This window comes from Porites lutea, chromosome 3 (assembly GCF_958299795.1).
Source record: "Porites lutea chromosome 3, jaPorLute2.1, whole genome shotgun sequence".
In the NCBI taxonomy this organism is placed as follows: Eukaryota; Metazoa; Cnidaria; class Anthozoa; order Scleractinia; family Poritidae; genus Porites; species Porites lutea.
In genome coordinates this window covers 44201485-44221217 of record NC_133203.1, presented here as the reverse complement: position 1 = coordinate 44221217, position 19733 = coordinate 44201485, and the positions used below count along the sequence as shown (strand labels likewise).

The window sequence follows — 19733 nt, the reverse complement described above, 5'->3', positions numbered from 1 at the left end:
AGGCCTTTAGTATCGGCATTCAAGTTAGAAAGACTTTTCTTAGCCCGCTAATACAGCGCGCCGTCTCTCCAATCAAAAAATCGAACAAATTTACATTTGGGACGCCATGACTACCGATTATTTATTCTTTTCGCCATCAGAATGAAATTTCTGTCGCTGACGCTCAGATGTCCTTCCTGGCGAAACGTTCCTTTCGGCAAGTGGCGTGGAGAGACTGCTGTTATCTCAAACCAACCGGGAACTCTGGTCAAAAGCCTTGTTTTTCAAAAAGCCTCAAACACCTGTACTAAAACCATAACCCTAACCCTAACCCTAACCCTAACCCTCAATACGCAGATCAAGATATTGTTCGAGTCAAAATAAAAAACAACAGAATTTATTTTATTTACACCTTTTATTTTCTGTTGTTCAGCTGACTCGGCATTCATACAATTCTGCATGCGAGTCCAACACCAGGTTTCATTTGCTTATGGCAAACAATCTACCGCGTGGTGGAATATATAACAAGGGGTGTTACACACTTGTCTCTATGGGCAGCAGCATTTGTTGGTTGACAAAGGACAAACGAAGTCTTGAGAGCAATCTGTAAGATTCCGTGGGCATGGATCATATTTGAATTCGCAGTTGGCGTCCAACGAATGTTCCCAACAGTACTCTGTGAAGAATAAATTATTATTATTATTATTATTATTATTATTATTATTATGAAATGAATAATTAATAATTTGATATGATTAAGTTTTTTTTTTCTTATCAAAACTAAGTGCTTTTTAATCGAAAGGAATTGTAAATAGTGTTTTGACGGAATAATATTTTTAAGCGAAATTGTTGTCAATAGGATAGTTAGCATTGTTATCAACAAAATTATTATTATTATTATAAAAAAATTTAAAATAATAATTATTATTAGTATTATCATCATTATCCTCCTGGCGTAGAAAGTGAAATATCCCACTAGCAGAGCGGAGTTTCTTTCGCTAACCTGCGTATCAGGCGATTTTTGGTCTGTTTTTTTATTTGTGGTTCGTAAAGTTAGAGCCAAAGCCGTGCGAAAGATAAACAGAGGACTAACGAGCAAACGGTGGGAAGGGGAGCGGGGCGAGACGGAAAAAAGAAGCGAGTTTTTTCCCTGGCTTCTTTCTATGGCCCCTCCCCGATCGTTTTTTAGTTCGACCCTAGGGAAGGTACTCCGGGTTTTAAGGGCCGGGGATGATCGAAGGGACCAAACAGTTCAAAAATTAGCCCCAAAAAATCCGATGTCGAATTTCCGAGCCTTGACAAGTTTGGATGTACGTTTTTGGGCAGAACTACGCCGCCGCGATACACGGGCACTAACACGAATCTTCATATTGTTTTGAATACCCTTCCGCACCCCCTCCAAAAAAAACCTGTACTTGAATAAAGCCGCCCAAAAATATACTCGCCAAATTTTTCTACCCCCAAAAAATCCCTGAAGCGAAAATTTCAAACCCAAAAAAATCCTTCGATCATTCCCGTCACTTGAAATTCAAAGTGCCCCTCCTGCAGTGTTCGACCTCTTCCTTTAATTACGAACCACGAACGAAAAACACACGCGTACCTCGAGAAAGACTCTGCATGAATCGGTTGAGATCTTCTTTAAGCATAGATCCGCTGCACATTGTTAAGATACAGTTTTGAAATTAGGCCTAAAAGCCGTACGCTGCAAGCGTTTTATCCAGAGAAGACAAGATTGACTAGTCTAGAAGTTCAAGCTACTGCAGCGACTTCAAAGGCTTGACGCGATTGAGATAGAACCCTCCATCAAGAAGAAGAATTTAAGCCTCTGCTTGCGAGGTAGAAGAGGAAGGGAAAACGGGGGATTGTGTCGATGGATACCATCCGTAAATTTTTTATTCTCACTGACGATGAGCTATTTTGAAGATTAAGATCCCAAGTCTGAGCATGCGTGGCAGGCCTCGAAAAAAGGTGGGAGCAATCTCGTACCTCGAGTCTTCGTCCCTTACTGCGCATGCTGGCCGACCGCTGGTCAAGTGGAACGAAGACGCTAAGTATGAGGGTGAGGTGGGAGAAGAAACCTGTTTGCCCTCTCACTCTTTCCCCTTCCTCCCCTCCCCTATTTTGCACCCGCCACGCAGGGCCAGAAAAGCCCTTTAGATGGCTTTCTCACTGGCACGACAGAAGTGCTAAGGGACCAGTCATAATTTAAGTTGGAGGAGGGGGTGGAGGAGAAATTGTTTTTTATCCCAAATTATTTCCAGACCCCTACTAAAAGCACCCATGTTTTTTAGGTAACCCCCCCCCCCACCCCACCCTTCAATCATGTTAAAAGATTTAAGGGCCCCCCTTTCTTACATAATACCCAAATGGTAATAACAAATAACATTTTCTTTACTTTACCGTTCTTACTCACCGTCACTTCAACAACAGAGAAGCACTTCACACTAAACTGAGAAAGAGATTTCACCTAGAGCCTCTCAAACAGCTTATAGAGCAAGGATATATCAGTGATTGTGTTATAATTGAGATAAGACAAGCCATCGAAAGGTTAGAGGCCGACAGGACCGCTTCAAGGAAGAAAGAAGATAATCAGCCAAAGCTTACTGCTTTTTATATGAGCAGTACATGCTCTAATAGCAAAAAACTTGACAGTGACACAGTGACAGTGACAGTGAGTCCACATCAACCTCATCTACAAAGGATAGTGAGATTGCATAACATGACTTTATGCATGTAATCATTTGTTTAAATGCCGATGAAATTGTTTCAGTGTTACACAATAATGGATGTTGTGTTGATACACCTACTATTTGAGCATTAGATCTTTTTGTCAAAATGCTGATTAAATTGTTTTAGTATTATACAATATAGGACTTTGTGTAAAACTGAATCAAAATCAGGTCCCTTAATACTCAAACATCATGCTGCTCAGTAGGGATGCTACTTAAAAGAAACTTGAAGACCCCCCCCCCCCCCCCAAGGTCATCTTTTGGCATTTTAAGGCCCCCCATATTCCATCCAAAAAAAATTGAAGGCCCCCCAATTTCTCCTCCACCCCCCCCCCCCCTCCAACTTAAATTATGACTGGGCCCTAATCATCACTTATCGTGGTGGTTATATGTTAGTAACTAGTGACGTTTTGCTTGCGAAAAAGCCGGGCACAAAACCGCAAATGATCCCCAATTTCAAGGGCGGATTTAGGAGTGGGCCTAGGACCCGAAGGGCCGAGGCCACCCTTTTTCTTTGAAATTTTGTATTACTGTTATAGAATTGTCAGAAAAATACAAAGTATCTCTACAGATGACAAGTGGGCAAGTGTCCCGGCCACCCCTTTCTGAATTTTCTGGGTCTACCCCTGAATTTCAGCCAAAAATGATCCCGTGAAAAGCTTGGATAGTGAATGATGCTGAGTACTTGAGCAACGCATTTATCGAGTGGACGTTTTTCTAAAAAATCTATTTGTGAAGCAAAATTTATGCACTTCAATCATTCTGGCTAAATCTATATATTAAAGAAATTGGCGAACATAATACAAACTTGGTTTAGGTGTCGGCGGGGCGGTCGACACAGACGGCGGCACGGACGGCGTAACAGACGTCGTCACAGACGTCGTCACAGACGTTGTCGCAGTTGGCGTCACAGACGACGGGCAACAGCATTTGTTGGTTGACACAGGACAAGCATAATTCTTAGAGCAATCTTCAGAACCTGCTGGGCAGGGATCATTTATGTATCGGCATGTGCCCTCCGGCAAATGTTCCCAACAGTTCTCTGTAAAAAATTGATTTTTATCATTACTATAATGTATATGTTGTAGTTAATTTTTTATCTCAGGTAAGTTTTGTTTTTCTTTTGTTTTTGGGCATGGTAATGTATGCTAATGAAGATAATAAATTAACTACAACATCTCATTCTCATTGGTTCAACTGGTAGCCAGTTCCCGGTACATGACACATCCTGCAACCTTATTATTATTATTATTACATTTTTTAAATTGAATTGAATTTTTTTTTAATCGAAATGAACAGGAGACTATGAAATGAAATGACTCGTAAATAGTGCTTTGACCGAATACTTTTCTCTTCAGCGACATTAATTGTAAATAGGTTTTAATAGTTAGCTTTGTTGTCAATAAAAAGGTTATTATTATTTTTAATTATTATTATTAATATCATCATCATCATTAAACTGAAGCATTTCATTATTATTATTATTGTTATTAGTATTATTATCATCATTACTATTATGTAAATGTTTCACAATCATTAAAACTGGAAGTTTTCAGAGAGAACGCTGGGAACGAGGATGTCTTAGAGTTCGTGTTTTATCACGCTTTAATAATAAAATGGGCGCCCGCACCTCGCATTTTGAGCGTCATAAAACACTCTAACTTGTTAATTAAACATTGCGTCTGTTGAACTTACTTGTTGCATGGCCAACAGCCAAAAGATTAAGGAGAACTAGAAATAACGGAGTCATCTTTCTGTCTATTTTGACGACGAAATGATTTTCAGCAAAACTGAAAGAAAACAAAGTATGCAACATTATTGCCAACGAGCAAACGAGGCGTACAAGGTGACAGCATTATAGTGCTGCGCAAAGCGTCACGGAGGCGGTATTTGGCACGATTGATAAGTACAAGGCTTTGGTAAGAGTTGTACGATTCTCTCTCTCTTTTTTTGAGGAGGTAAGTTGTTTTTATTTTTCGCTTTCGTATTTGTTAAACTGGGAATAACCGCAGTCTCAGACTAATAGTAGAAGAAGGTGTGATACGAATATCTGAGAGAAATTGATGTGCAATACTCATCCAGTCAGCTGATTCAGAAATCTTGTCAAAGTAATCTGAATGCGGAACACCGAATGCAGAACACAGGACTCGTCTGCCGGATTCACAGGTTACGTGTGGACATAAGCCGTATCCGCAAAGAAAAAGTAGCGGATTCAATACCCGGATATGTGTGGAGGAGGCCTAAAATCATGGATTTCCCTTATGTCACACTACCAACGCCCGGAGTAGTCAATCGATAAAAATAGGTACCGATTTATCAATCAATAAATCGATAAAAATCGGTGAATCTAATTTGATTGATATCGATCGTATCGCTCAATCGGTAGAAATCGATGACACAATCGTTTCTTTTATCGATTTACCTTGATTTTTACCGATTTCATCGATTTATATCAGAAGATGTATCTGTTCATCTGTTCATTCAAAAATGAAAACTGATTTCATGCAAACAGTAAATTTGTTGACAATTGAGTTGCAGTTGAGCGTCGAAGGATCAAACATTTATCACTTTTTAAAAAATTCTTTTAAAAAAATCTGAAAAATCTTATCTTTTCTTCAAAACCAGGTTTAATATCGTCTTCTGGTTTGTAGGCGCCCAGTTTTTCACGATTTAGACCTGCCGCCCTTTCAAAATAACGTCGGTGTAGTTCCACGTTTAGTTAAATCCCGGAGTAGCCAATAGATAAAAATCAAAAACGATAAAAAACGTAAGCCATCAAGTGATTTTTATCTATTGATAACGGAAACGGTGAAAATCTATCCAGGGAAATCTTTGAATGACTCGAGGGGATCTCTGAAAATCAGGAGAGGAAATCAGTTTATTAAAGGTTGTATTTCTCGTGATACTTGCCTGCGAGAACTGAATGTAATTGTAAAACCGAACCGTTTTTGTTATTATGTACCGCAAACGAAGAGTTTTAGAGAGGACTTTGTGTGTGTGATAGTTTCCACATTTCTCATTTTCATGTTTGTTGAGCAGTTGATATTCGTGGATATGTTTTCTCAGCTATCTCATGCCAAAAAACGACAACGGCGGACCTCCGTTATAAATCGATAAAATCATGAAAAATCGATAATATCCATTTGACACAGCAATTTACTTTAACGATTTTCACCGATTTCCGTTATCAATTGATAAAAATCAGTTGATTACTACCGATTTTTGCCGATACCGATTTTTATTGATTGACTACTCCCGGCTTAGCGAAGGTATTTAAATTTTTGTCGCAAGTGCAGCGCGCGGATCACGCGCGGATTATAGCGGCCTGCAGACACTGGTGGAGCACTTTGGACCAGTAGCTTCAAAATAAAAGCGAAAATCGAGATAAAAGAACATTTGTCAGTGTGTCTTACTTCCCAGACGAGTTCAAGGCTTATAGGTCGCTAAGATTTGTTTGTTTGTGGCAAGTGCATTTCATTTTGGCTTTTAACCGTCCAAACCTTGCTTTTCCTAGAAGTCTGTGCCTTTGAATTCATGTTCATGTTCTTAGTTGCAGAGTTTTACTGTACGCTTTGATCGAAATGCAAATTTAAGAATCAAATAAGACAATGAAACAAAAGAAAGAAGAAGAAGAAGACAAGAGAGAAAAAGTAGAAGCCGTCACGACTGGCTTAACGGACCAGGGGATGTTTTCCTTCTTTGTCCTTTCCCAAATCATGATTTTGTCGAATTTAAACTTGTTCTAGCGGAGGAAAAGGACTGAATAGTGACTTTAAAAAATGTAAATTGCATGAATTGCGCTTTGACATTACTTTCTTTTCAATAAAACAGAATTTTTTCTGAATATCAAAGTCAAAAGCGAGAAAACTGAATTGGAATACTTTACCTTAAAGGGCTACACGAAGCTACTGACACGGCAACCTTCCCGGCTGGTGTCGCTGTAGATCACTGATTAGTAAATAAATGTGTAATAACGAGGCCTTTTTATAGTCCTGGTTAGCAAAGCGTGGTTAAAGAACGGATCATGCAGCACGTTTCAGTTATCCAGCGGGTCAATTTGAACAATATCTGCAATTTTTCCGCATCACGTCCATAATTATAGTAAATGCTTAAAGGACTCACATAAATTTTCGCGTCTATTGTATCAAACACTCTTTTGATCTGTTTGATCTGTCATCTACATACAGGTACAACAAATGGCTGAACACAGAACATAAAATCGGTGTACGTGAATCGTAAAAGCGTGTAATTTTCTAAGTCATCATTCAAAGCTAGTAGTCTCAATTACTCCTGCGAGATTGCCTACTTGAAAATTGTTTTGTTAGTGGTCATCAAGTGCTAAGGCGAGAACCTTCCTTGATTTGAAAAGGTTACAGCAACAATTCCGAGATCGATGCACAGCTAAGCTGTGCAGGTTTCGGATCTGTGCAGGGTTTAGGGTTTGGGGTTTGGGGTTAGGCCGGGGCTTATAGCGACCTAAGTTGATGAGGTCGAAACATGTTAAACTCAGGATCCTTAAAACAGTAGAAATAATATTGTCTATTAGGAGTCGTATATGTTCGAGTTAGCCTTCGAGTTGAACTTCGAGTTGTACTTCGAGTTACAAGAAAAAATAACAATGATTTATCGTCTAAGAGGCGTGCTTAGTATATCACAATGCCATTTTCTAGTCATGTCATCTATGTGGTTTTTGGGTGGAGTTCATTAAAGAGTTGCCACAGTAGTTATGCCTTTATCCGCCGTCTTCCGCCTTCTTCTTCACGTGTAGTTTCAAGTGAGTTTTGATGACGTTTGTTGTAAACAAACTCCTTAAGTTCGGACATCCGTTCTCTGTCACATACTGTACTTGTACGAACTACGAGTCGCTATTCTAAGTTCGCGTTGATTTATAAATTTTATTTCCCTTTCGCTGTTTGAAACTCGGATAGTTTAAGGTTCAAAAATGTCTAAGCAGAAGAATACAGTCGACTCCCGATAACTCGAACCTTCAAAGGAAATCGAAAAAGGTTCGAGTTATCGCCGGGGAGTTCGAGTTATCGGGAGCTCGAACAAAATAGACGGGAGTAAGGAAAAAACAGTTTTACTGCATAGTGAACATTTTAATCACATTTAGTTGTAGAAATGTCGAGTGAAAATTAAAAGATATTTCTAGATTATAAATCAGAACATAACGTAACAAAACATTGCCAAAATAGAGCATGCGTTTTACTGTTTTGAGAAGTAAAGCTGTTTCACGTTAGATTTGTGACAACTGACATCAGCCTCCAATAGTAAACTATATGCCTACAACACGTCAATGGGAAATTCAAAATTCAATGCTTCGGACGCCAGTAGACTGTTTTTTACCGACTTTTAATTAAATAAAAAGAGCTCAAAACACGGTTCGAGTTATCGAGGGTAGAATTATATAGAAATGATCTGAGAGGAAACAAAAACTACTTCGAGTTAGCGGGAGGTTCGAGTTATCGAGCGTTCGAGTTACCGAGGGTAAAATTACAGTAAATGTATGAAGGAAATCCAGGGGAAATCTAGAAGGGAGGGAAGAAATACGAGCTTCCCTAAAAACGCCTGCGTGGGAGACTGGGGGAAATCGGTTTTGGCTCGAGTTAGAGCGAGGTTCGACTTAGCGGGCGGGCGAGTTATCGGGAGTCAACTGTAAGAGCGATTTTAAGGCCAAGAGCATGGCAGAACTGCAGGAACAAGGACTTCAGTGCTTCAGTGGAAATTCCCGCCTCCAGCTGAAATGGTTTTAACATTTAACATTGGAACTAAACTTCGAAAGAGATAAAAACCAGTGATGTAGGCAAATTTCATAATACATCATAATTCAAATTTCAAAATTATTGATCACACGCTATTAATTTCCAATCCATTTTCGCTATAAAGACCATTGTTTACGACATTATATTTTCAACTGTATATTACGGCAAACAGGGACTCGACACTTCTGATGACGCTGATGTTGATTATTTACTAACTGCTAAGTTGAATCAAGAGGCTGTTCACATATCTGTAGCAAAAACGTGCACGCTTCTGTGAACATTTACTGACTTTGTATTTAATCGTGTAGAGACAAACGGAGGCAGTGTGCTTCAGGTAAGATAAGCATAAGTTTAAATTAAACCCGTAAACCCGAGTGTATAAAAGGCGGTCGAGATGAAAATGTGAGCAAATGCAGTATCATAAATTATAAGTGTGTCTGCATCATTAGTTTCATTTTTTCCAAGTTTAGATCCACCGGGCAAAACCATTCTTCAACTGCAGAGGAGATTTCCACGCGCTTGTTGAAACTCCATGTTCCGGAATTAATTCCGGCGAACATTTTTTCTGTCTCACCACACTCGAGGCGGTCACAGTCACTCCTGATCTTCTTCTTTGACATTTTGAACCTTAAACAGTTTGATTTTCAAAGAGCGAAAGGGAAGGAAAATATTTAAGTTAACGGAAATTCTAATAGCGACTCGTAGCTTGTACAATTACAGTATGTGGGAGAGAACAGGTGTCCGAACTTTCGGAGTTCGTTTACAACAAAGGTCATCAAAAGTCACGTGAAACTAAACGTGAAATCTGACGCTCCGAAGGTGAATTTTAATTGCCTCACGTTCTTCAGGTGGGAGATTATTTTTCATAAAACGAGTTTTATTTGCATGGGAATAAAGAATCATTTACAGTGACGTGATAAGCATTCGTAATAAAAAAACTAACTATTAAAACCTATTTACAATTAATATCGCTGAATAAAAAAGAATCTTTAGTCAAAGCACTATTTACAAGTCATTTCATTTCATAAGTTCATGTTCCTTTCGATTTTTTAAAAAAATCATTTCAATTAAAACAGAAAAATTCATTTCAGTTAAAAACAATTCATTTCAATTAGGCGGGAGATTATAATTGGGCTTTGTAAAATTCACCTCTGCATGCTGTACTTTCACCTCTTCTAAATAGTTCAAGGGCTACTGACGGTTGAATCAGTTGTTGAATTGGCGGTATTCACGTTGATTTAACGTGAAAAGGGTGAGGTTCCATATCCTGCCCGTGATAAATGTATCTTAGTCTCATTTCTTCTTACGAAATCCTCAAAGTCACGCAACAGTTGTTGTCTAATTAAAAAAAAAAATTCCAACTCCAAGTCCCACACGAAGTCTAACTTTAACTCGAACTCGATGTCCAACTCGACGTTTCAGGACAGACGTCAGGTACTGACGTCACTGCTGACGTATCTGGATATTTTTCAATCCTCAACTTTTTCCCTGCGGATTCGGCTTCCGTCCACACGTATGCGGTATACTGATCCGGCATTCGAATCCACAACTTTTTTAATCCGTTCTCCACAGAGTGGAAAGTTTTGAATACGCTACGATCCGGAATCGCGTGGACGCTAAATCCGGATATTTTGTATCCAGTGTGGACGTCACAAGATACGATGGCCCAGTTCTTTCCTTGAATTTTTCGAGACGTCGCCGAGCGCAATGTTATCGCTTCTTTTCTTCTTGGACTTTCAGTTTCAAGTCTTATAACGTGTGTGCAGTTAAACCTACAATTGTAGCTATGACTACTGTACACTTCTGATTATGCCAAACGGTGGCTCGACATTTTGAAGCTTCTTTACATGTCGGACGGACGAACTGGACGCCGTAAACTAGTTAAACGAGCGAAATAATGCTTGCTGGGGCAATTTTGTCACTGAGTCAGAAATAGTTATTAAAGACGATTGGCAATAAAATTTTCGCTCGAGATCGCTTTACAAATTAGCTGACGAACTGAGAGTGAATGCGGATAAGTGTGGACGTGAAAATTTTTGAATCCGCAAAGAAAAATTTGTGCATTCAAAAATATCCGGCTATGAGCAGACGGGGGCTGAATAACAGTCACGTAGTCTCGAAAAAACTGGCAATCACAGATTTTGCGGCTGTTTGATTTTTTAAATAATGTATTACGCCGGAGGATAAACTATCTTTCTCAGTAGAGCTGTGTGGCAAATAAGTAAACAACTAACGGAGACGAATAATATTCCCATTTCATTAAACTTTATAGTTTTACACTTGTAAGACCATGCCCATAAAGCTTAGGTTTCCCTGCATCGTTTTCTCTTGAAACTATTTGGGTGGTGAATGGCTTTTCAAAAAATGAGATCCTAGCTGAATTTAAGTCGAGTTTTAAGTCTAGAAGTCTCGGACTTTTCTCGGGACTAGTTAGGTTCTACAGTCAATATCTTGGTCCTCTCCAGATCTGTCATGTGTCCAGGGTGATCTACGTGAATGTGCGGGAGACCTCAAAGATCTTTTATAACATAGCTAGAAGATTCATCTAATCAAATTCAAGAGCGCGAGCGTGCTTCATATTCCCGTTGAGCACGCTGAAGACGTCAATAAACTATACCTGGAGTTTTTGTGAGCTTAGCAATCCTCCCAAGTGCATCGGTAACTCAACAGCACATGATGAGGCGTTAACAATGTGTTTTATAAAGAGAACAGTTCTGAATTTGTCAACCGATAGCAGGGAAAAGAGGTGAGTGTTGTTGTTGTTGTCATCTCCTCGTGGCGTGTGCAAATCATTCTTTGCAAAGTTATTTCTTTCAAAAAGTTTTTCTGTGAATTAATAGGTGTCCGGAAGCTCAATATGAAATTTACACTCTCCGTTTCATGTTATCTTAAGCGACTTGAGAAAACTTTCTCTCAGTTTCAAGACAAAAACATAATTGTGAGATAAAAAATATAGTCACGCAGACATTGACGCGTACTGCTTTGAGCGCGAGCTACAATAATAAAAAATTTACTTAGCTGCTGCATTGATGGCCTTGATAATGTTATAAAACAATTAGTTCATGCTTCAGCTGTGCGAATGTCAAGATATTGAGCACTTGGGAAGTGTAGAGAGCACTCAAGAGGCTAGAGTTTTCGTGCTCTCCAAACTTCCCGCGTGTTCAATATCTCGACATACGCACGCTGACGCATGAACAAATTGTTAATCTGTTTCTCCAACATCCTCACATGTGTTACATTGTATGTGATACATTGGACCCACCACTTCCTCCTTCTAGATCTTATCCTTGGGACGTTATGATAATTGCAATACGTGGTGTATAATAACAAATGAGATCTGTGCCCGGTGGGGGCGGGGTGATTCCTTTCTATGGCCTATGCGAGATGTGCCGCTGGACAGGGTATGCTTTTTGACCTCTCTTTCCTAAACAGGGTATATAATTTTGCGCTAGTCTGTCCTAAACAGGGCATATAATTTGTGCGAGCTGTCCTGATTATAAACAGGATGAAATTTGTTTGTACCCGACGTATACAAAACCATTGACTATAATTAACGTGAATTTTCTCTTTTGCAATTGCCAATAAATGGCTTTAAAAAACGTCGGCAAGCATTTTATCCTGTCACCTAAACAGGGTAATAAAATTGGGGGTGTTGTCCTAAACAAGGTCAGGATTTCAAACTCTAAGCGACTCACTTATACTCAAATTTTGGTCGAGTTCCCCCCTGGGATCTATGCGACACAGAACAGAGTATGTCAGAAGTGATCTGCGAGAGTGTTGAAATGGCGGGAAAAAGGCTTATCGTCCTGATATGCTCAGTGTTTACTAACCTATACTTTTGTGTCTGTGGATGAAATCCTAAAGTGTGACTCTTCAAATAAAAGCTACGGAGCAGTACTTTCCTGTGGTACTGTTTATTATGCTGTACAAGGTGGTTCTTACTTTTGTGTCTGTGGTTGAAATCCTAAAGTGACTTTCCAGCCGCACTATTTATATACTATACAAAGTTGTTCTAACCTTTGTTTAAGAGGACGATATCCTAAAGTGCGACCATTCAAAAGAAAGCTACGGAGCATTTCTTTCCTGTGGTAGTGTTATTACGCTGTACAAGATGGTTCTAGCTTTTCAGTAAATATCAAAAATCCTACAGCGTAACTTTTCAAATAAAAGCTATTGTACAATACTTTGCTGTGACATTGTCTATTATGATGAAAAAAGATGTTCCAACTTTTAAGCTGATGAAAAAATCCCAAAGAGCAATCCTTGTGATTTAACTTGCATTTCTGTAAAATTTCACAGAGTCGCTCCTGGCAATTAGAATGTAAATACCATCCATGATATTTTGTTTAATAATCCTGTTAAGTCATTCATGTTTCACTGTCCATTGGTCCATCATCTTTAGGACCCTCAGGGGGAGGGGGTGAGGGTGCAGCTTCGTCCATGGGCACAATAAGGTTCTCTTTCGCCATGAGGTCATACTTCAACACGTAGGCTGTGAACCTCTTGCACAGAAGAGTTTCATTCTGCAAAAGAAAAAAAGCAGGCTTTCGTTTGACCGTGCAAAGTCATGTCAAAAAAAAAACACGCAATTAACATTTTACGTGGTCATCCGAACACGTGAAGAAGGCTAGCCAATTGCCGGGAAAAAAGGCCTTCATTTCTCAGATATGTTTTAGACCATGGTTTTTGACCCGAGCCTGCGACCTCCTAGCAGACGTTCTTAGAGGTTCGTCACGCGTTCCTGCCCCACAGGAACGTGTGACGTACCCTTAAGAATGTCTTCATGGGAGGCTAGCGACCTCCCGCTCTACTGACTAAGCTAGTCCTTCTGCGGCCAATTGACTTACCACTGTAGGGCCTCGGCGGTATATACAGTGCATTTTCAATGTATTGGTAAATTAAAGTAGTTTCTTAAAAGGCGAAATTGCGAGAGATTTAAAATGATGAACGTGAAATAAATGCTCTAAGAACCAATGCCATGTTGCTCCTCATTAACTGCTTTTCAGTGTTCATTCAATAGCTACCTAGACTCGAGTATGCACAATTTTTTTTTGACCTCAAGAACCGCTGCATAAAGGAGGCTGTCTCACGAGTGAGACAAATTTAATTAGTTCCTTCTCACGCTTAACCACGACAAGAACCTTTGAAAACAACGCACTAAAATTTTAGCGTGAGAACTGGCCTAAAACCTTATGCATTAAGTGCTGTTTACAAATCGAGCAGGAGTGTATTATCAGGTTTAAAAACTCCGCCTTCGCCTCGAGTTTTTATACCTAATAATACATCACTGCGAGTTTTTTGAACGGCTTTAAAATCTCAGATATAGGTCAACTCATTCTTGAACTAATATTAAGATTTGGGATTATTTTGGTCTAAAAAATTGGACTTTCGTTTAGCCGTGTCTTTATCAGATATAAAGACACTCATTAAACATTTTAAATTTCTTTTGTTTTTTCTTTATAAGTTTTTTAATGAGCTCAAGACAGTGTTAGAAAAAAGTTAAAACTTTATCTGAATCTCATTGCAAAACTTACCTCAAATTCATCATAAATGCTACGATGGTGAAAATATGCATGTGAAAAAATTCTGTAGACACGCCTGCAAACTGATCCTAGTTTGGCTACTGATGATTCTTTGATGCTCACTCTAGAAAGAGAAACAAGGTTCATTGTTACGCAGCTGCTGTTTCCGTGGTTACAGCTCCCACAGGGATTGGTTGCAATAGTGATCGAAGTCACTATTCGACAACGTTTGTAAATTCTATTTTGCAAAATGCCGAAAAACAAAAATCTCCAAGTGAAAGTGTGGATAAAGAGACAAAGAGGTTTCATATGATTTTGTCTTTTGACTGAAATTTGGAGTTGTGGTTGCTCTTTTATTTAAAAGGGAATTTATTACCAGCAAACTAAGAAAAAGAAAAAAGAAAAGATAGTAAGCAGAGATGCTAACCTCTGGAGATCTAAAATCTGGAGACTTTCTCCTTTGCACTATCCTCCGGAATGTCAACACCCCCCCCCCCCCTTCCTACCACCCCGCCCACAAAATTGACCTATGATTTAGGACATTATATGAAGTCTTACATGAAATTTTGTGTGACCGTACTGTATATATGTAGCCAAGATTCTTTTAGAAAAGAATACGTTTTGTCCTGCATGTCTCAAACTTTCTTGGGACAAAGTTTCGACACAAGCAAGGCTATCAGTTACATACAATTTGTATCCTGGAAAGGTTATACGAATTTGACTTTTTTCCAGACTGTAAACGTATACTAACCTACTGGGAAAATATTTGTTGCTGTTCAGTAGTGATGCTGCTCCATCCAGAGTATGCCTTGTGTAGTCGATAGCTGGACACTGTAAACAAAAGAGACCATGAACTATGTCCATTGTGTAACTATGATTGTCTCTTAGAGTCAGTTTGTGGTGCAACCGTTTTCTCAGGGTGGGTGAGACAAGTCTGTTGCCTGTATGTTTGACTGTGATGGACAATGTCAGTGTAAGAAGCAGGGAGGAAAAAAGTAAAAGTAAATTGCAGTCAAAGTTTCAATTTAATATGTACAACTGTAATATTGTCCAATTAGGGACGGACCATTAGAAGACTTATGGGGGGGGGGGGTGGGGGCGAAGTAGAAAAAAATATTCGTGCAAGGGAAAATTAAATTTAAAAAATTCATGCATGCCAATTAATCCTAAAAAATATTCATGCTATGGACTAAAAAAAATTCATACAAGGAATTTGATAACCAAAAAAAATTCCTGCCGCTCGAAAATTCCTCCCCCCCCAAAAAAAAACTTTTCTAATGGTCCGTCCCTTAAAGGTGTGATTTGAGATAACACATACTGATTGGATAATTTATCATTAGTAATAACCAAAGGTTATGGAATACAGGCGACAAGGATCGAATTTCAAAACACTTTTGCGCCAGCACTATGCTTTGCATGAGTTTCATGTGACAAATGGTCAGAACACACGTGATCAGATTACGAGTGACAGAAGGTCCAAATGCAGGTGATCAAATTGCATTTTGTACATTGACCCCATTCATTTTCCGTGGAAGTCCAAACGAATTCTGGCTACAAACATGCAATGCATGTGTAATAGCAACCTGGAGATTAGGATAGCGGACGACAACAAGGCTGTAAGTGTAGCTGTAAGTACTGTAGCTGGCTACTACAGTAAAATCAGCTACTTTCGCTGACAGAACAGCTACTTAAAACCCTAATGACTGTCCTTTACTACAGATGTCTTTTACTGGATGGAAAAATCTCAACTCTATTTCTATAAAAACAAGTCGTAGCATACACAATTTTAAGTTGGATGGAAAAGTATTAGAGACTGGTCTTATTATATGACTAGCTCTTTGGCACAAGTAGCTGTGATGCAATGTGTTTTACATGTACATCTGTGTGTAAACTGTAAAGCCTTCAAGCTCAAGCAAACTATAAAATGACGTAAATGAATTTGCAAATATGGAAACCTCTGTCTACAAAAAATGTCTATAATGTACATTAGAAATAACATAATACAGTAGGGTTTACTTCTCTGGGAGTCTTGTGTGCAGCACACAGAAATATCCACTGCTCTGTGGCTGTCATTTGAGTACAAGTTGCAGGAGTACAGTCAGTCTAAAGAAAAAAAACACACAAACAATGGTGGTTTCTAAAACTGCTACAGATTGAACATACATGTTCGTGAACATAAAAATGCTACATGATAAACTTAATTAACCTGCAGAAAATGACTCAAATTTCTGAAGAATCACTGCAAACTCCATTTATGGCAGATGCAACTTTCAATTAGCATTTTCAATATAATAATTATCAAATATTGTTGTGACAGGTGAGAATTTATCATTGTAAAGTGCTTTTGCAAGCTGTAAATCTGAAAGAGTACTTGCTACATGTATATAGGGTGACTCTGATCTTTCACACTACGACACGTGATGTGATGCAATGTAGTAAACACGATTTTAACTAAGGGATGAAGTTGGTGGATTTTCCCAAGTTGCTAAGACTGTAATCCCTGAATACACGTACTTTTGAAAAGGGAACAAAAAGGAAAATAGTGCCAAACATTTTTCCTTACTGTTAACCCTTTTTAAAGGGTTAAAAGTCCCGCGAGTGATGAAAATCAATTTTTTTTCCTAATGATATCAATACATAATCAAGAGAAAATGATGTGAGAATATATAAAGCAATAACTTCATGGAAAACACTTTGATCTTCAAACAAATTCTCCCAACTAATTCATTAAGTGAATGTACAGAAATCAGTCTTGCGAATTTGTATTTGGATATTGGGGCTTAAAGAGTTAAATTCCCCACTTTCTACTAGCATTGCTTAGGTTACCAATAACAACGATTAATTATTATTAATTACCTGAAGTTTGACAGCTAGTCCATTGAGTTCCATGCAAAACTGTCTGAGATGCTCATATTTCCACACTCCCTCATCTTGTCCTTCTGGTGATTCTAAGATGGCATCTATATTGGTGAAATCTGCTCTGATCTGTTGCTGAATATACTAAAACAATAACAAAAATGAAGGGCTGTCACTAGGATTTCAAGTTGCCGGGTAAATACAACAAGTAGGTGGGAATAAAGAAGAGAAGGATGACAAAGTATCTTGCACGGCCTTATAATATTCTTGCATTTTTGATCAAGCAACTGATTTAAGGGCATTAAACTTTGCAAAGCAGTCACTGTCAAAATAATTTGAATTTGTAAAGATAAACAGACAAAAACAAAAAAAAAAAAACTGGAACAGATGAAAGTGATACATTTCTGTCATAGGTAAAATGTCAGTGAACAGATTCATAACCAAATTAATTGACATCATCATTATCATAACCATTTTATTTGATAAAGCAGGTTACAAATATAATACACGTAAGGTAGCTGACATGAACACACAGGATTTTAAGGTTGACCTCACTACTTTGGTCTACGAGAGATGCTTATTTGAGAGTGGGCATCTAATAGATCATTTACAGTAATATTGAGCTTAGAGAATGACAGTTAAAATGGGTGAACTGGAGATGTGGTTTCTTTTGAACAGTCACACCATACTGTAAGACTTAATCAACAAACAGATAGGTTAGCAATACACTGCACCACTGTACAAGCAAAGTTTCATGCCCTTTTTGTGTTCCATGCTAGCAGAGGGTTCTTTTTTCTGGCATTAGGTGGACAACATCTCTTTTTCCCTAGCCCACTGAATACCAAGAAAAGAAGCCTCTGCTAGTAAACTACCCTTTGTGGATTGTGGAAATAAAAATAGTAATTCACAGCTCTTTGGTCACCTGCTGGACAGCTAATGTACTATCCATCTCCTCGAAAGGTTCATCAGGCCACCCATACATGTCCTGTTGAAAAGAAACAGTCATCACAAGCTTTACTGCAAGCCATAAAAAAAAAAAGAAAAAATACGGTAGTACATGTATTTTTAATTAAAATTATTATTAGACTTTAAAGTAAATGATGACCAGGGATCGAGTAGTCTCCCTTGCAGCTTTTTTAAGTGTCGTTGTGTGACAACATTAACAACGGCTGTGAGGGAGACTAAGGATAAAGTTGTGATGGTTTTGACATGGCTGCTGATTATGTGGTAGTGCTTGAAAGTAAAATGAACATGAGATATACCCTCAACACAGAATTCACCATTTTGAGACCTTTTATGCTTCTTTTCGCCAGTGATGATCACTGCATTATTTCAGAGGGAAGCATAACCCTCTATTTCAGTTCTCAGATTTCTGTCAGCAAGAGATTGTTTTTTTGTAATCCATTATGAATGACTCCTTTGCAGCTGACATCATGGTGGCCATGCTGGTGGACACAGAACCAAAGTGTTTCCCTCTCCTCTGGGAACTGAACTCTTTTTCCGTGAAAATTCTACGCAGATAGTTTTAATGTTTTGCAAGTGTGTGTCACTGGCTAAAAAAACATCTTTCTCATGTTCACCGGGCTCATATCTCTATCATTGAACATGTTTCTTCTTGGTAAATCTAACGAAGTTAATCCCCCTAATGATAAGTTTGACAGAAACATGAAAAAACTACGATTTTTTAGTAATAGAAATAAGAAAGACGAACCGCAGCCTTCGTTCCTGGCCTGTTTCTTCTTATAATCGTCGTGAGGACCTCCGCCGTCGCCATCTTGTAATTTTGTATTGCTGAAACTGCAGTACAGTTCAGCGGACGTTTTTAGAACAGCAGTTTGGGCATGTATCAGAACACAAACAAAACACATGTTTTGTGTTTTGGAAAGAGATGAATTCTTCCAGATTGTTTCGTTTCGTTTTACCATTCGACAGCTGTTTCTACAGACGGATTGCTGGTAAGTGTTAAATTTCTTTTCAGGGTTCGTCCAGTTGTACACGACTGCAGCCTATTAATCTTAGAATGTGTTCTCACCCTTCAACCTTTTAAATCACTCTTTTCGTTTGATAGGTATTAAAGAGTTGTAAGATCTCATTTTGCAAATCAATTATTTGTGTCACAGTACTGTGTAAACTGCTCTTTAGGTAGAAGATCAATGGTATCTGGTCCTCTGTCTGGAATAAGAGTCTTGGACATGTCCAGGTACGTCTAAGAGGATAGGACAGAGGTGTCTGGAAGGCTACTCCCAGATTTGTTCCCAGGAGCTCGCAACCACCTTGCCAGGTCCTCTCTTACTTGTCCCGTGGAGTGAGGGAGAGACTGAGGATGAATACGAGAGGACCTTGGAATGCAGTTGAGGAGCTCCTGGGTCAACTTCCAGAAACCTCCCCTCCCCCACCCCCAAAGGGGATCTCCCATATTAAAATGACAGGGATGCTCATCAATATGCTTAGGCAGGACTGTCATTAAGATTTTAAGTTGTTGGGTAAATACAAAAAATACATTGTAGGCAGGGAATCAAACAGTGAAGGATATGTTTTAGTTGTATGAGATCCGCAGGGACTATCCTTCAGTAAAAAAGAACGAAATGAAGACATTATTTGAAAACATATGCATACCTGCCAACTCTCCCGGTTTTGCCGGGAGTCTCCAAGTTTTTCATCAAATCTCCCGGATAAAATGGACTTTTGAGCATTTCAGTGCTTTAGTTTGAAATTTAGTCCATTTTTCACAAAATTCATACTTTTTTTTATTCATTGTACAGTTTCTGGGACATTTTTGCACATGTTTACTTAATGGCAAAGATTAGTTTGTCATTACAATGATGAAAGCGCATTTTGATCCCATGTATGTCATGTAAGACGTCATATAATGTCCTAAGGCAATT

General features: G+C 38.7%; 2 protein-coding genes and 1 long non-coding RNA gene across 6 annotated transcripts in view; 1 reads left to right on the top strand and 2 right to left on the bottom strand.

Moving 5' to 3' along the window:
• Window positions 1-360: 360 nt before the first annotated feature.
• LOC140931222 (uncharacterized) lies at window positions 361-4510 on the bottom strand. Its single transcript, XR_012164936.1, has 3 exons — window positions 4404-4510; window positions 3517-3750; window positions 361-655 (listed from the first exon to the last, which is right to left on the bottom strand). It is a non-coding gene; the product is annotated as an uncharacterized lncRNA (long non-coding RNA).
• Window positions 4511-10928: 6418 nt separating this feature from the next.
• Window positions 10929-19733, top strand: part of LOC140931220 (succinyl-CoA:glutarate CoA-transferase-like) — a 17524-nt gene continuing 8719 nt past the window's right edge. The window contains exons 1-2 of one of the 3 annotated variants that reach the window (XM_073380988.1): window positions 10929-11216; window positions 18991-19048. In XM_073380988.1, the coding sequence (XP_073237089.1) occupies window positions 19002-19048 (47 nt within the window). In that variant the 5' untranslated portion in view covers window positions 10929-11216; window positions 18991-19001. Of the gene's footprint in view, window positions 11217-18736; window positions 18804-18968; window positions 19049-19733 lie in introns of those variants that run through there. The other 2 variants (XM_073380986.1, XM_073380987.1) reach the window with 2 other exon arrangements.
• LOC140931219 (MOB-like protein phocein) lies at window positions 12491-18636 on the bottom strand. 2 transcript variants are annotated; one of them, XM_073380984.1, is made up of 7 exons: window positions 18560-18636; window positions 17771-17833; window positions 16849-16992; window positions 16009-16095; window positions 14744-14823; window positions 14005-14116; window positions 12495-12993 (listed from the first exon to the last, which is right to left on the bottom strand). In XM_073380984.1, exons 1-7 carry the CDS (start codon window positions 18620-18622, stop codon window positions 12838-12840), a joined length of 705 nt encoding a protein of 234 aa, XP_073237085.1. In that variant the 5' UTR covers window positions 18623-18636; the 3' UTR covers window positions 12495-12837. The 2 variants fall into 2 exon arrangements, with proteins under 2 accessions (XP_073237086.1, XP_073237085.1); XM_073380985.1 differs by lacking the exon at window positions 17771-17833 and having other exon boundaries at window positions 12491-12993; window positions 18560-18634.